Consider the following 18,132-nt stretch of genomic DNA (forward strand, 5'->3'; position numbering starts at 1 on the left):
AAATGCTTGCCTGAAACCAAGCTTACTGCTGTACCCTCCCGTTCTACTGCGTTAGAGACGGCGCTGTGGCCCAAGCTCGAGCTTGAGTAAAGAGACCCTAGTGTGTGCGAGTACATTGGAGTCGGCTCCTTGGTGGTCTTTTTGGGGTTCACGAATGCTTCCTGGTACAGCAAGATCACTGGTTTGTATCCTTGGGAACGCATTATATTTTTCTTGGTACTTTTAACATCTGGTGCCACCCTCTGTGGCAAAGAGAGTTGATAAGCACAGTGGCAGGTATAACTCTTAGACATTGTAGTTTAGTTCCCTAGAGGTCACTGTCTTATCTCAGAAAAGAAAATGAAAGGGCGATTTTAGTGCCCCTTCCCAGCCACCGTTGACCTTGGGCGGAGTTGGGAAGACATGAGATTTGAGGGTCTGGGGCATCCTTTACTGATGTATGTGACGTGCTCTGGCTGCTGTCTGTATCATGGAAGGTCCCCACTTTCATTTCTGGATGAACTACCTTATCGGTAGGAGCAATGGAGGCTGGGAGCTGCCATGGTTGAGCTGTCAGTGTGCAAGATGTTGTTGCCCTAACCACTGAGGGAACTCACTCGCTCCTCACAGCATTCCCTACCTTCAGAATTCCCTACAACCATATTCACAACTTTCAGAAAATATCAACCTCGGTTTTACCAATGCTATCTTGCTTCTACAAAGTTTGTCTCACTAGGAATGTCAGGGTTGAAGCTAGTCTCAAGTCACAAAAACTTACCAGGAATTGCAGGGTTGAAGCTAGTCTCAAGTCACAAAAACTGCCTACATCTAAGTACTCTTAGCAGGTGCATTTGAGCTAAGTGGGGACCCACGGGACCCGGACATCACAGTCTTTGACTCAACCCTAAATTACAAAAGCCACACTTTCCCTTCTGGGATAGTGTAAATTGGTAAGTGAATAGATATGAGTGGACTTACATAAGCTACAGTTAGAAGTTTTAATGAGTAACATCAGTGTTCCTGGTGCACAGACAATTATCCTATGTATAGGGTTCTCCAAAGCACACCACATGACGTGACCGCTTGAAGCTAGTGATTTAGGATCAACATCTGGAGGCAAATTCTTTCTCTTGAGCTTAAAATTTAGAATCATTGCAGGTGCACGGCAATTTTAAGTCTACGCATGTAGGATGTAGTGATTATATTTAAAAATATATTTAATGTACACGAATGTTTTCTTTTTCTGTTTGTATTTGCAACATATACATATGCAGTGCCCAAGGCAGCCAGGGGAGGGCGTCTGCTGGATGTAGAGTAATCTCGTTGTGAGCCACCAGGGGGCGCTGGGAACTGAAACAGTCCTGGGCAAGTGCAGCAAGAGGTCTTAACTGCTGGGCCATTCCTCCAGCCCCCACCAACAATTTTTACACTAGCCCACTACTAACTTCAAGTTCACTAATTTCCAACTCATCCTTAAGTCAGCCTCTATTAGATGACTTCTCTACTTTTAGCTGAAAGTCAGGTGGCCACCCTTGCTTTCATTTAGCAGCAGTTCTGGATGGTGAGAAACCAAAGGCTAAGAAAACATTATTGCATCTCCTTAAGACGTCCCATGCATCCGCTGAGCTATTAAATGACCAGCACTGAGTCTGTTTGATCATCACCACGTCAGTACCTTGTGGGGAGTTAGTTCCAAGTCACAGATGACACCGGCAGCTGAGACAAGCTTGGAGACTTGTCCTTCCTAGACTCTTGCCTGAGGGAGGTTGAGAAGCCAGCCTAGGTCTGCTGTGGTCTCTGATTAGTGCTGTTTTCTCTCTATCATGTTGGCTCCTAATATGATTCTTATTCAGTGTGATGGTGTGTGTGTGTGATGGTGTATGTGTGTGATGGTGTGTGTGTGTGATGGTGTGTGTGTGTGTGTGTGTGTGTGTGTAAAAACAATATATAAGGTAGACACAAAAAGACAACTTTCCTTTGAGAGTCCAGGGAACGTCAAACTGCTAGTGAATAGATGGATGATTTAGTCTGCAGACAAGGTCGTATATAATTGGGAACAGCAACCCTAGGACTCCTTTCAGAAGAATGAAGAGGATTCAGATAAAAGGCTCAGAAGGCTTTAATGAGATAGAAGTAGGGGTGCACCTGAGAACACAGAACCATGTGCCTCGCCTCGCATGTGTCTGGTGAGTCTTTTGATGAGGTGGACAAGAAGACGATGTTCTGTCTGGAAGGGCTGTGTCTTGGAAATAAAGTTGGCTTTCGCCTCGTCAGTCCGGCTAGGGAAGAAATAATCACATCACAGTACTGTTGGCTTTAACTTTATAGTCACGTATAAACCAGTCCAAGGAACCCCAAATTCAAGAAAGGACTTAGAATCGGAGGTGGTTGGCCACGATTAGTCATTGCTGGTTTGTGTCTGAGCTTTTGGTGGCTTGGGCCAAGAAGGACGTCTATTTGGATTCACCGTGACCAGTTTACCTTTAGATTCGCAACCAGTTTAAAGCCTCGGGATCTGGCTTGCTTTTAATTGAGCTCAAGGAGTAACTCGAAGGTCGCTTTCTGAAATGTGAGTATTTTGAAAGCTTTAAAATTCCTCTGACAATCCGCCTTTTCTCCCTCTCTGCGTACACTGCCAGACTGAGCAATGAATTTGCGCTTAAAATATGGGCGACGCCACCGACGAGGGAAGCATATGAAGTCAGAGTAACAGTAGACAGGAAGCTTCCTAGATATGAACTGACACGTGAGTGTTCCAGGAACTGGTCAGAGATAAGGATGACCTGCTGGGGAAAGCCTTCTACACGGATGAATCGTATCACGTATCATCATCCAGGGCAAACTAGAGTCACAGAATGAGGAAGCAAGGCAGTCTGGGAACAATAGACGCAGAGTGAAGATACCGGAACAAACATGGAGGAGCAGGATGTTTTCATCAAAAGGTTAGCAGGTCACGAGGTGAAGGTCAGTGAAGTGGGGGCAGCCAAAGGAGGTGGAGTTGGACAACTCGGTTAGCACTCACGGAGACCTTCCTGCCCTCCAGTCATTGGCTTGGCCTGTCACTCATATCACAGAGCAAGGTATAAGTAACAATTCCAGCCCTGTGGTGTGAGCGAGCATTCACCAATGCTGGCAAACTGCAGACAAGTTGAACCCAGGCAGTTTGACAGCCTGGCCTTTGAGTTTTACTGTCTCGTCCTGTAGTAGCTCTGTGGACACCCTTGAGGCTTTTTCTGAACCCACAAACAAGCTGGAGAGGGAGGAACAGCAGGGGGCTTCTGATCTGTCGCTCAGTCTGGCTCTGAATTTCTTATGGGATGCCTGGATGAAAAGTATCTTCTGTGACTTAGAAAAGCAAAAAGCAAAAGATAAAAGACAAAAAATAAAAAAAGAAAAAAGAAAACAAACAAAAAAGCAAAAGACAAAAATCCAATCCTTGTCACCAACACACTGGCTGACACTAAATGACCACATGAACTTGCTCAGTGGGGACATTAATAAAACGTGGAGTGACAGAATCATGTTCCCAAGACTGTCTCCCCAGAAATATGCAAACACAGCATTTCCAAAAGTGCAAATTCCAAAGCTTAAATGGCCTGCTATTTCTAGTCATGCCCTTGTGACATTTAATTCCGGGGTGAGGTTCCCACACCTACTCTAGCTTCCCCTTAACCATTGCCTTCCTGAACCACAATTGCTTTCCTAGAAGGATAGACTGAAAGAGTTTCTGGAGTTTTCCAGAAAGTTGATACTGCTGGCGTTCAGCTATTTGTCCAAAATGGACCTTTACACACATTAATATTTAAGAATTATTCGTAGTGAATATGTCTCCATCAGGGAAAATGGTGTTGTAACGACAATGAGACACACACATCCTTATTTTCTCATGCTTTTCTTACTCTTTCTGGTTGCCTTTTCTTATCCTCTTACTAGCGACTGGGTGGCCAACTGTGGTGCAGCGAAAACCCAAACAGTAGCTGACTGAGTGAGAGAATGATGTCCCAGAGCGACGTGCACTCCAGTGATCTGACTGAGAGAGGCACGGGCAGATCACTCGTGCTGGCACGTCTCAGGGAAGGAGGTGGACTCCCGTCAGCAACGATGGCCATGCATTGCTGCCCAACTTTCTAGGATGTGAAGGAATCCTCTAGCAACTAGCAAGATGTTCTAGAGAAAAGCAACACAGGGCAATAAATGTGGGGTGTGACCATTCCCTCTCCATAGGGTGTGTCCTGAATGAGAGAGCTTTGTACCTGGGATCACTCAGCAGAGCTGGAGGGGGACTTTCCAACAGAGCTTCAATGTCCTCGAGTCAGATTATCACACAACTAAAACAGTAATGTTAAAGTGTTTATGTATGGATGTGTGTGCATGCATGTGTGTATGTGTTATGTGTGTGTCATGTGTATGCACGTGTGTGTATGTGTGTGTGTCCATGTGTGTGTGTGCGCACATTTGTTGTATGTGTGTGTGTGTGCAGGTGTGTGTGTGTGCATGCATGTGTGTATGTGTTATGTGTGTGCCATGTGTGTGCACTTGTGTTTATGTGTGTGTGTGTGCATGTGTGTGTGCATGTGTATGTGTGTGCATGTGTATGTGTGTGTGTGTGCATGTGTGTGTATGTGTGTGTGTGGGCATATGTGTGTAAGTTTGAGCGCTCTTGTAGGTAGACACCATGGGACGGTATTGGGCATACTCTATCCTGCCTTATTCCACTGAGACAATGCCTCTTGTGAACCTAAAGCTTGCTGTTTTTCAGGTAGGCTGGTGTTGCATACCGATGAAACTTTCCGTCTTGGGGTGACTCTCACTGAGATTCAAGAAGTAAATAATTTATAAGTTTCACAAAGTCCCTGAAACTCAGAGTCATGAAGCCCCTGTGTTCCCAAGATCATATGAGAATGAAGACTGTTAAGGAGAGAGACCCTGTTAGCTGTTGAGTTGTCTGCATACTGTGCAGGGAGCTTGAGGGGAAAGCTCTGTGAGCTGTCAATTCAGCTGGGAGCTTCTCAGTGATGCAGCATTTGAGTCATCCATGCTCCCGTAAGGAACGCCTTATATAAAACCCTAGGCAACCCCAGTAAGTTACCTGGTTCACCAAACTGTATTTTACTAGAATGATTGCTTTTGGCTGGCTTCAGTTCCTTTCTTGTGTGGACTTACATGTTGTGTCTCCACAGAAACAGGCTTTTACAGTTAGGTTGATTTCAGCAAGCTCTAGCTTCCTCTACCCCAGTTCTGCAGGTATGGCTGTATGAGGCCGAGGCTACATCTGGAGTTTTACGTGGGTGCTGTGAATCAGAACTCAGGTCTTTGTGCTCCCGTGAACTTACAAAAACTTATACTCATTGAACCCACTCCCAGACCCAAGCTGAAGAATGTGAGAACCACTGACAGGTATTCTGCTATAGTTTATAAAACCTTTTCTGTTTTACATTTCTCTTTTTTTGGTCATGGCAAGGTCTATTGGCACAAACAGCACAGCCACGAAGTATTCTTTTGACTTTAATAACTCATCTTATATATATTTATATATTTATATTTCTTCTTATCTTCATTTCCTCAGCAAAAGGGGAAATAAAAATATTGATCTATAAAATAAGCAGATGATAACACGATGCCAAAAATAGCTTATGTTAAGTGCACGGGGTGAAGCTTGAATGCAAGCTAAATTGCAACAATGTATTGATTCGACATTTAAATACAGGACTTGCAATAAAATAATCATTGAGATATATGCTTCTACCTCTTACCGACATTTTAGAAACTACCCTCTACACGTAGATCCAGTTGTAACACTTGACAGTAGCATTATGGAGCATGGTATAACTTTGGTACACACTGCAGATATGGATAGTGATTTCCGTAAATGACAATCCTTCACCAGATGAAGCTCTACACAGACCAGCCACCTGATCCCACATTGTTCCCCAACACTGTTTGTCCCCGAGTTCCCAGAGTCCTCCCTGGAGCGGTCCAGGACAGAGAGAAAGGCTCACTGGATCCAGATTGTGTTTCCCCTCTCGCTTCTCCTGGGTTCCACCGTCAGGTCTCCGAATGTGGAGAAGAACTGCTCCATTTCCTTCTGGAGCATGTCGTTCCTCTTCTCAGCATCCTCTTTCGCGCGCTCGGCGTTTCTCATCTTGATTTCTATCATGGTGAACTTTTTCCTCTCTTGATCCAGTTCGTCATGGAGGTTCAGCATTTCCGTTTCCAAAGTCAAGTTCCGCTGTTCTAAGCTGCAGAGGACGGGAAGGGGAAGAGAGACGAGTGAATTTGATGTCTCTGAATGTGTGAGAGAATGGTATCTATTTTATAGACTGTCTACAGTGCTTAGGAATTCAGGAGGAGCCCTGCCCAATCATCAAAGCCATGCCTCATAAGGTTAACAAGGTGATGTTGGTTTTCTGTTTGCTACTGTGATTTATTACTGTGGTCACCAGTCACCAGGACATCTCAGGGAAGTGTGAGCACGGTCAGAATAGACAAGCTGGAGACTCAAGCCATGTAACACAAAAGGGGCAGAACAGAGGCAGCCTCCAATGCACTGTGGCGATTAGCTTTTCTGAGTGGATGGGTAAAGTGTGAGGGAGACGGACAGAAAGGAGGATAATCACATGACTTCTGAGCTACTGAAAAATACATCAGCACCAGTCGTTACCAGGCTACACCTTCTGCCAAGGATAGACTTTTGCAGGGGATGTAGTCTTACTCTGTGAAAAGGCCAGTAGTAACCAGTACCTGGTCACTGGTATGGGTAGGAAGGTAGTAGGGGCCTTAGCTGTCTAAGCATCCTACTTTGTGCTCTGCAGTCACAGCGGAGGTCCATGGGGCTTCTAGCACCGATCTCTGTGGTTTATCCAAATTGTTAGTCTGTTACGGGCTGTAGATACTTTGTATCCTTGTAACTGTGCTTTCCATAAGTATTGAATTTGACATAGCAAAGGAGAGTCTCCCTTCCCTGTGTGTTTGTGTATTTATTATTTTGAAAGAGGGGTATTGAGACACTGTCCTTTGTGGCATGTATTTGCTAAGAGCTGACCTACACAGTTCTTGTCTGAGCTAAAGTATCACAGGGCTCATTGGAGTTTGCCAGATGAATACAACTTAAAATCTAGATTACCTTAACAGTAACTAAAAATGGAAATTTCTATTATTTTCTTGTTTGGAAAGAGTTAAGCCTCATGTGCAATCTATACACTGTATTAGGTGACAGAAAAGTTTCAATGATTGTAAAGCAAGGCCCTTTATAAGGAACTTGAATCTAAAACCAAAACAGAACGAAGTAAAATCTTTTTATTGTGCAATAACTAGGGAGGCTACTTCTAGCACATGATCACAGTTTTAATTAAGAGGCTGGAAGTGTGCTGACTGTCTCCAGAATTACCATAAGGTGCATTCTCTATACTCTATAAAATTACCTTTGGACTTAATATGTTAGAAAAACTGAAGCCTAAAGGCCAAGGGAGATGACCCATGCAGAGCCTGTGTTTACCATGTTATATGAGTCAGAGGCAGGAAGCTAAAGGACCAGGCAGAAAATAAAAGAAAATTCCCTGAAACCAAACCCATGGAAATGATGGATAATTTTATAAACACTTTATGTATATTTTGTCAAGGTTATACTTAAGATAAGAGTATGATTAGATATTGGGATTCAGGAATAAATGCAGTACAGCATGGTAACCGGAAGTCCACACTAGTGTTAGCCCACACTGAAGGCTGAGAGGATGGGCTGTTCTCTCATTTAGTTGGCAACAGACAGAGACTCTCATGAAAGAGAAGCCAAAAAGTGTAGTGGATTCACCGAAGACCTTGAAGCACAAACGAGCTTTCTAAGGAAGGGGATAAAAGCAAAATCTAGAAGTGAATGCCTACAGTTGGCAGACTTGGATTCTTAGAAAAGAGAATCGCAGTGCTTGGAAGCTGACCAGAGAGACAATGTTACATGGGCTAAAATTAGGGAAATTATGCAGGAAGCAGAAGTTAAGACAGGCTTGGGCGGAGTAGAGTAAGAATTCCAAATATATCGCAGCAAAGGTATGGAGAGAGAAAACTGAGAATGTGGGGTGACATAGACGGGAGGTGATGCGTGAAATATGCCATACTTTAAAGAGATGTGTCCTTAGATCAATAATCAACCATGTATTTATTTTGAAAGTTAAGAAATGGAAGAAAGACATGGTAAATTTTTAAGGAAAGAATCTTCCATGACAATAGTCCCAGAAAGGTGGAAATTGGGGGAAAACCCATAATATAAAAATGACAGTTATTTTATGACCAGAGGGTTGACTCGTCAAGGACATAGATGACTCTGAAGATCCGTTCAGCTGGCTGAGGAGCCTCAGGTCAGTCAGTACCAAACAGAACGGGCTTGTAAGGAGAAAGGGATGAGCCCAGAACAGTGTTCTGAGACTTGAAGATAATTTTTGCAAAATTTCTACCCCTGTAGGAGAACTGCACATTCACAGAGTCAGAGTTACAACTATATGTTATAGTTATACATGACTGGCTATATGTTACAATTACATACACTATCCCAAACTCCTAAGAGAATAGCATCATTAAACTAAATAATTGATATCATACAAATGAATTTTTTTAGTATGATTCAGAGTTTCCTAAGAGTATAAGGTTGGACACCAATGGGAGGGACAGGAAGGAACAGTAAACTCTTGTGTCTGAACTTAAAGCAAAGAATCTCGTTGACTGAGAGATGAAGTGAAATATCCCAGCACCCACCCATCTGCTGTCTGTCTCTCCATCTGTAATACTGCTGGGGTGGAGTTTAGAAGGAATCTGCAGAGAAGTGTATAATTCTGTACTACAGTGACTGGAAAGTCGTGAGAACACTGGTACTTGCACATCCCATGAGCTGGGTGTGGAACAACCTCCCCCAGCCTCTCCCCTGGGTTCCCAGTGGGAGAGGAAGATCAGAGGCACAGGGCCCAGAAATGACACTGTCTTGGAAAGTTCTGTTTATCACGCCGTAGCTCTCAGATCACAAATCTATCCCAGGACTCCTGCTATGGGATGGCAATCTCTAATTAATGCCGCCATTATTATAGCACCGTAGAGAAAAATTAAAAAGCTCGTTTTCTTTTAGTGAAGCTCACAAAAAGATTTTGGCAGGGGAAGTAATTTTCCAGTCTCCTAAGTGGTATTTTAATTTATACTCAATTATCCATAACTTATGGAAGCATGGGATCTTTTGTCTTGTAATTAATCAGCGGATGGGAAACTCATTTCAATATGTTAAAGTCAACTGCATATATCATCCACTTATCTATCATCTACCAGCTCTGTATTAAAGATATTTACCCATATATCACATCATATAATTTCATAACTGACTGTGGGGTTCGGAGTCATCAAGACAATTGATGAGAGCCAAATTACTGAGGACGCTAGTAAGCCATTCGGATTCTTCTCAGCCTGAGTTGGCTGTGAGACGAAACATACTGGACTAAATGGTTGGAAAACAAAAATAAAACATTTGTTTGGTTTTAAAATTTCACCCTAACATTTAACCCGACTTTCTGTTTTACTCCAATTCTAGAAGCTAAAACCAGCAGGCCGCTGCTATCCCGTCCTCGGGGTCTCTCCAATACAGACACAGGCACTCAATAATCATTGAAGAGGACCTTATGCTATGTCAGAAACAAGGCTCAGGGAGTGACTTCATGCGTGCTTTTGAGGGGACGTCTTTAAGCTTTTCCCATTAAGAATTCCAAGCTCCAGGCAAATTAGCCTAACTTCCCCAACATCCCAGAGCTGGTAATGGGAAAGGGGAGGAGCTGGGCTCAGACCTTCCGCGTGGCGTATTTAGCCCTGTAAGACTCAGTACCAATGTCACCGATATTACCCTCGGGCGATAACGACTTCCAAGTTTTCTCACCTTTTTATCCTGGACTCATACTCGATCTTCTGTTTGGTCATCTCCTGCTTCAGGCTGGAGACTAAACTGTGAAGTGCACTGTGGTTGCTGCTGGTGTTACCGACGAACGTCTCGCTGTTGTCGCTGCTGCTCGTGGCACGGCTGCTTCGGCCCCCCACGCTCCTGCGGTCGCTTTTGTTCTCATAGTCCCCAGGATGAGAAAGGTCATCCTGAGGCGGGCCGTCTAAAACAGGGTCCTCAAAGTTCCCGCCGTAGAAGTCTTGCTCCGGGCACGTAGTGGTAGAGGAGCGGCAGGAGTTGGAGTTCTCGGGGAGGGAGATTTCACAGGAGGAGGTGGACCACGTGGCACTGTCCACGCTGTGCTTGTCGTCGAGGTTCATCAAGGAGAACTGCTGGTGGACGTTGTCGTAGGTGGAGAGTCTGTTGTGCTGGCCTGACTCTCCCGCGGGCTCCTTCTGCTTGTTATCTCTCAGGGTCACGTAGCCATTGGGCAGCCAACTCATGCTCCGGCCATTCAAGGAATTCCCTAGTGTGTCAGTGTTCAAAATACCCATGCGCACGGTGCCATTCTGTACGCTATGAGTACCCATTTTGGTACCAGAACTCTTCAGGGAAGAGGTCCTTCTGGCTTGTAAACTCCCATTAGGAGTGGTTTGGGTTTTCTCCACACCTTCTGCATTGCTGCTGCTGAAGGACCCATTGGTGACGATCCCGCTGCCCTTATTGAAGGCTGGGTTCTTTTTGACCGTGAGAGGCGGGCTCCTGGAGACATCCAGCTTGTGGATACTGTTCCGTGGGCTGTTGGTTTTGCTCCCTGATAGAGCTGTGGGGGATCCGTTGTCCATGCTGCTTCTCTGGGGGGATTCAGGCTTGTCCCAAGAGCACCGTCTGACCGGACTCTCCTTGGTATTGTTGTTTTCTTTGTTCTGTAACTGACCTATGGTGACTTTCTTATGACCATCGTTGTTATTGCTGTTCGGTCCTTCTTGGGGCTTGCTTTGTGGCTCTGTGTCTTTGGGGAAGAGGCGATCATGTTTGCTGATCATCACTGACATTAACTGCTGGACCACCACAGTGCCTGCAATCACACAGAAATAAAGCGCATGAGAGGAATAGTTTTGATTGACTTCCCACTGTGAATTGGACTCTTGAGGAAAGACATTTAGAAGAAATCTACTATGAGTATCACTAATAACGACCCATGGTCTTAATGGTTATATTCGTGATAGAAGCTAGAGTTTCTGGAGTATCTAGTCTGTGCCATGCGTTTTATTTTGTAGCTTTCCTAGATTGTGAAACAAGCATGAATAAATATATATTATGTCCATTATAATATATCCATATATTACATATATCACACATGTATATACATAAGTATAGACACACATAGATATACATGCACACATACACATATATGTATACATGACACATACAAGGACCAGACTCCGGCCCTGTATTTCAGACCCTGGGCTTTATTCAGTATTCAACATTTATTGGAAGTTTAATATTTTCGGTTCTAGAAATGTTTGAGGAGAGGCCAGGCTGATCTCCCATGTGACGATTGCTTCAAGCCCTCTTTAGTGCTTTACTAGGGTGTGTAAATAGAACCTTATATGGTCTGTGATTTTCTACACGGCTTATCTTTTCAATATGACAAGAGCAAAGTTCCATGTGACCTTTGCTATTCAAAAGATTTAGGGCTAAGGAACATTGGCTAGAACGATACCTTAAAGACCTCTCAATATCCTCATTTCTATAAAAGCACTAACAATATATGTCTTTTTCGAATCAACCTCTTCAGGTTTCTGAAAATTAGCTTCAAGATGTAAGCATTTGGGGGAAGTCTCCATAGGAGCAGCCCCTCTGCACTGTTGTGGCTGCTCGAATGCTGGTGGATATTGGTATCTCATCACTGTAGCTTGAAATCTAACAATCCATGTGCTCTGTGACAACCCACTGGTGTGCCATTGCAACAGACAGAACAGTAGTAGAAGAAACTCCAAAGCCCCCGTTCCCATCCCCATCCCTGTCCCCATTCCTGACCCCAAGAACTGCCATGGACTCCCCGGTTGTCCCCCTGAAGACTCCACTCACAACAATTGATCTGCTTCGGAGCTCGCTTTGATAAGAAGCTGCCTTTCAATTACTCTGTGATAAAGCACACCCCAAACATCCTCTCCGTCTGAAGTGACATAGAACAGCTGATGCACACAAACCCCAAGCCAACCCCGACATTAAAGGACAACCCTGGGAATGAAATGTTGGGGTCCTATGATAAACTCTTGGGAGTCTTGACGGCATCGGCCATATTTACGGATATGTTCTTGCTCTGGACAGAAGTTAGAAGCCTGCAAGCTCTCACCTCTGACTGACCTTGAAAGGCAAGCAGGACACAAGTGAACGTGTGAACTGCTGCCTAGCTGAGCATAGACTTGACTCAGCCGGTGCACAGAATTTCTGGAGAGACATAAGGAATCTTAACCACTCCTGCGACTTGAGCAAATCTCTCCCTCGTCACTAACAACCAAGCACACGATGCAGGCTTCAAAAGCTATATGTAACTGGAAGTAGGGACTTTACAGAATTGCTATGACAGGGCACTGAATGACCTCACAGAAGTAACAAGGAAGAGAATCATGTTCAAGTTTCCTACACGTTAATAAACATGTTCACTTTTCAACAACAAAAAAAGAGATGCTCAGAAAATAAAGTTTTGTTGATTCACGGGTAAAAAAAAAAAAAGAGCTGACTCAGCGGAAGTCCAGACATTGTAGCTACTAGAAACGCTCTAAGTCAGCTCACCAGACTGGCAACAAGCAATGCTTGACTTAAATACTAAAATTTAGTCTAAATAAGAAAAGGTTACATCAGCCCATGTCATTCATACCATTTCTATGATGGTTCAGGTACAATGTTTTCATTTCCAGTGTGTCAGGCTAGCTGCTAGACCCGTGGTGCTTTATGCTCATAAACATTATATGCAAATCTTGCTAGAAAGGGAGGTTCTAGTGTAAGAGTCATGGAGTAGGATGTAAGAGTTTGTTTTTATATGTAGTTTTTCACAAGACAGTATCAGGAACCGTCTAGAAACAGTAACAGCGTATCAGGAACAATCTAGAAACAGTAACAGCGTATCAGGAACCATCTAGAAACAGTAACGGCGTCAGGAAGCCTCACAACTTCAGGACATGTCTGGACATGCGCCGAATCTGAATTTGCATTTTCACAGCGTCCTAGATGATCCTCTGTGTCTGAGAGACATGGTAACAGGTAGGGGTATTTCTAGTGCGTCATGAATGAAGTGTTGTCAGAAGAGGAAACTGAGGTTGGAAAACATCAAAGTCTTTGCTTAAGGCCACAAATGGTTAATGATCGAGGTGAAGTTTAGTACCCAATTTTTGGTTCCAAATTCTACACGTGTTCTAAGAGGTTTCCATGCTAGAATTTAAAATTGAAGTGATAACTACATCTGGGCCAATTGTAACAAGGTAACGAAAGACATTTTTTATTGAATCACTATCATTTACTTAACAGAGTTGCAGGAGGGGAGACTGAGTGAAAATGTTTTAGAGGGTATATGCGCCTCCCATTTCTCATTAATCTGCGAGATCCTAATCACATTTCAGTGCAGTGAGTCTAATGTGAAATACAAAGGAATTACAATGGTTTGGACTGGGGAGATGGCTGGGCAGTTAAAAGATCAGTTCCAAGCACCCAATGTGGGGTGCTAACACATGGCGCTAACAGTTGCCCCAACTCCAGCTCTAGTCTATCAGACAACCATTCTATCCTCTACAGGAACCTGTGCGGACATGTGTGTGTATATCAAGACACAAACATATACAAGCAATAAAAATAAAACAGAAATATTCAAAATGGCTTTCAATCCCGCCGGCTCTGCAGGCACAAGCATGGCACTGTCGCACTTCTTGCTTGCATGACAGACACAACTTCAAGGGTTTATAGCTACCATTATATATGGCCCTGTCTAGCAATGGGGGAAATGAACCTTTTTCACCATCACTGGGATGTTAGCATTTGAAGCTTCGCCATTTTTTTTTATTATAGTTATGGATTCTGGGCGACATTTAACTAACTAGACGATAAATTTCCTGTCTCCGAGATGAGCTTTCGGGCACCCAGGGCAAAGCGTGTCTGTCACAAGACAGAGTGAGTGTCAAAGCCCTACAGATTCAGAGTATTCTCTCTTGTGCTCTGGGACTTTTTTTTGTCATCTAGTTTCTGGGGTGAGCAATGGCAAAGAGTCTCCTGCAAAGGGACTTCACATTTTCTAACTGCAGGGTCGAGGACATGCGCCTGCTACTGCATGAACTAGCTGGGTTTCCCCCTCCACCTCTCTAAGCTCTGTCACTTTCCTCCTCAGAATGCTAATGCAGATTATCAAGCCCAGACAATGAAGTCCCAGCAGCTGTAATCGCCAGCCCATTATACAGAGTCCCAGCTAACTCCTGAATCACCCCGAGCTGCACGTTCCATCAATTCTCCCTTGGCTCATATCATTTTGTGCAGGTTAAATTAAAAAAACCATACCACAGGCAGTTTTCTGTATAAGCATTGGGTAAGAATTTAATTTGCCTTTAAAGTTACATAGGCGGCATTCTATACGCTACAATTTCAAGTTATAGTTACACAGCAAATACTCTACAGAGCTGTCATTTCCACGGCCAGAGAGTTATGGCAACTGTACACAGTCCTGGAAAAACTATCTAATTATGATATGGGTAATTTCCCCTGTGACCTTTTGCTCTTAACCCCTTGCCTACATCTCCTACCCGTGGGAACCACCATCGTGAGTTCTGTGACTACGCTTTTGCTTTTGATGGAACTTAATATAAATGCAATGGTATTATTGTTCTAGTTTCATTCCGTTGTTATTGTTGTTGCTGTGCAAAAATGTCCCAGCAGGAAGCAATCTAGTGGGAAAGGAGGTTTACATCAGCTCTCGACTCCAAGTGATAGGCCCGCCTAGTGGGGAAATCAGAGCAGGAGCTACGAGAAGTCCTACCACACCCATGGTCCGGAGCGGAGAGAAACAGAGGCAGGCATGGTTAGCGCTCTGCTAGCTTTCTCTGACTCCAGGACCCCGGCAGGGGAGCAGTATCATGGCTTTCAGGCTGGATCTTCTCATACCAATTATGGTAACCCAGAGAGTTCCTCATAGGTGGACGGCCTAGGACAAGCTGATGTAGACAATGTCCTGCTGAGACTTCCTTCTCAGGTGGTTCTAGGATGTCAGTTGAACAACTAACGGAATAGTCTTTTGTGCCCAGGCATACAGTCTTTGTTTCTTCTAGTTCTTAGTATTTCAGTCTATAGATATGACTTCACAGATATCGCTTTTTCTTTTAGTCTAACTTTTATTACACATGTTTTTTGACTTTCTCATATATGTATATGCCGTTCTTGTTTCTTCTACCCGTGCCCACGCTAACCACCCACCCGCTGTTGTCAGTCTCTCCTCTTCCCTCCGAGGCTCTCACACGCAGCTCTTATTTCGTTTTGTGACCCACTGAGCTTTATTTGTTTACGTGGCCAGGGTTTTCAAGCTGTCTGTCAGAGCCTGATAAACTCGGCCCCAGGTACTCAATTGGAGACAATGACTCTTTCTCTCTCAGGATAGACTGGAGCTGATATTTCAACAGGAAGAGGTGAGGACCCATGAGCCTCTACTTAATCTTTAATTGACAGACTCAGTCTTATGAAGACCCCATGGAGACAACCTTAGCTGTTGTGGAATCATGTCTGCAGTTGCTGCCTAAAACAGCATCCTGTTCAGCCCTTCTACCTAACTTCTACCTCTTACGTTTTCTCTGTATCCTCCCCATTACAGTCCCCCGAGCACTGGAAGGGTGATGTAAACAAGGATCCTGCAGTGTAGCCCAGGCTTACATAGGCCTTGGGCTCACTCTGCATCTGCCTCTCGGGGGCTGGGTTTACAGATGTGCACCACCACTGTTTATCCCCTATTTGATTGAGACTCTCTCTGTCTTCATGTTTGCAATGTTACAAACAAAGGCAGGAGAAACATTTGACTACAAGTCTTATGAACTTATTTTCTTTTTTTCTTGGGTATACACTCAACATACTTTTCTTCTGGGCCCTATGGTATATGGGCATATATATTACAGTGTATAAAAAACTTGCCTAAGTATTCAAAAATGGCTCTACCAATAAAACTTCCCATTTGAGTATTCATTTTATACTTTGTAGTGGTATCTCATTATTGTCTAATGGCTAAAAGTACTAAGCAAAGCTGTGTGCTATCTATAATTTTCTGTAATTATTGATAATTGCCCACTTCCACCCATTATCTCATTGGTACGTTATACTGTGTAGTTCTTTTTATATTCTTCAAACACGTTCTCTGATGGATGACTAAAATATGTCCCATGTTTGTAGCTTCATATTTGTTACCTTGAGATTATCATGACATAAATGCTTCAGTTTTAACAATGTCTAAATCACCACGAAATTTTCTTCATACCCCGTTTAATTAACTTAAGACATAGAGGATTTAAAAATAATCAAAATTATAGTCTACATTTGCCAACATAATTCATACCAATTGGCTGCATGTAGTAATTTTAAGTACTAAGGAATATTGAGTTAACTCCTTTCAGACAGCAACTCTGATGACAGAAACAGTAAGGATAAATTTTCGAGTTCATAAGTATATGTATTTATTATCCTATAGAGTATTATATAATTAGTACACCTAGATCTCTCCTTGTAAACCTAACACTGTGTACACCTATTGATACTAGAAGTCACGTGGGTCTCAGAGCACATTTGCTTCAGTTATGGTGTATTATGCATTGAAGAGGGCCAAGCAGTTAAGGACCCTGAAATCACAAATCACATTCTCAAGAATTCAAACTCAAGCCAGTGGGCCAGGGTCTACATACGCTTTCTCCTTACCTCGCCACAGTTAACCCCACAGCTTCCAAAGACACTGTACTGAGATAAAGCCCTTCCTTAATACCCTCTTCTTCAATAACTACCACATAACCTCGAATACAGAACACTTAATAACATTTTGAGAATAAACATTAAAACCTTCCCAGTCGTCCTCCCAGTACCCATATCATGGATGTGACCAAATACTTTACTTAAATAGACTGTGGTCTTTCTGATTGTTAACGGCTCAATGTTTGTGTCTTCCTCAAACCTGTACGCTCATCTTATGATACTCAATGCTGTGGTACTAGATGGGAGGCAGATGATAAGGATCCAAGAGTGGAACCGCATTGTTCATAAACCACATCTTTGAGTGGAACATTCATGACTACTTTGTGGCCCTTAGAAAAGGAGCCTCAGAGAGGTTCCTCTGCCCCTCTACCCTGTGAAGACACAGAGAAAAGAGAGCTGTCAGTCAACCACACTATGAGCCTTCACAAGACATGAAATCTTTGGGTTCCTTGATCTTGGATGTCCTGGTCCCTAGAGTGTAAGAAATGAACTTGTGTTGTTTATAAGTCACTTAACCCATAGTATTCTGTTACAGTACCTCAAATACACTGCCACGTGTAACTGCTCCTTATGGCTCTGCCTCTGTGGTGGAATGACTGTTAAAATACTCTTATGTATGTACCTTTTCCTGAACTCTAAAAGCAAAGACCATCATCCCGACTTTGTGCTGTCTTGGCTCTTTGTGTGTTAAAGACTTCGACTAGACTATAGTTTTCCTATAGGCAAACCTTTTTCCTATTGTTTTTATATTTTCAGACTTATAGCAAAAAACTGAATAATTGTTTAATGAGTATCTATTTAATGAATTCATGAATAAAGGAACATTTTTAATGATGACATAATTCTATTTGCAGATAGGGTAATTTTATTTAAACTATATGTTTATGCTTTGCTCAGGGAATGCCCTGTTGGTGAAGGTGTGGCCTTGTTGGAGGAAGTATGTCATTGTGGGCATAGGCTTTAAGACGCTCATCCTAGCTGCCTGGAAGCCAGTAGTCTGCTATCAGCCTTCAGGTGGAGATGTAGAACTCTCAGCTCCTCTTGCACCATGCCTGCCTGGATGCTTCCACACTCCTGCCTTGATGATAATGGACTGAACCTCTGAACCTGTAAGCCAACCCAATTACACATTATCCTTATGAGAGTTGCCTTGGTCATGGTGTCTGTTCACAGTAGTAAAACCCTAACTAAGACACTATATAATTTAAAATGTTTTAATTAAGAAAATTAAATATAGCTTTCCATATAAATACTAAAGACATAGG

General features: G+C 43.3%; 1 protein-coding gene across 11 annotated transcripts in view; it reads right to left on the minus strand.

Annotated features, from left to right (window-relative positions):
* Positions 1-5,370: 5,370 nt before the first annotated feature.
* Positions 5,371-18,132, minus strand: part of Arhgap24 (Rho GTPase activating protein 24) — a 629,479-nt gene continuing 616,717 nt past the window's right edge. For 9 of the 11 annotated variants that reach the window (XM_087582828.1, XM_087582834.1, XM_087582831.1 and 6 more), the window contains 2 exons: positions 9,878-10,955; positions 5,472-6,218 (listed from right to left, as the gene is read on the minus strand). In XM_087582828.1, the coding sequence (XP_087438954.1) occupies positions 5,975-6,218; positions 9,878-10,955 (1,322 nt within the window). In that variant the 3' untranslated portion in view covers positions 5,472-5,974. 11 annotated transcript variants of the gene reach the window in all.

The sequence above is a fragment of the Rattus norvegicus genome, chromosome 14 (genome assembly GCF_021556685.1).
Source record: "Rattus norvegicus strain SHRSP/BbbUtx chromosome 14, alternate assembly SHRSP_T2T, whole genome shotgun sequence".
In the NCBI taxonomy this organism is placed as follows: domain Eukaryota; kingdom Metazoa; phylum Chordata; class Mammalia; order Rodentia; family Muridae; genus Rattus; species Rattus norvegicus.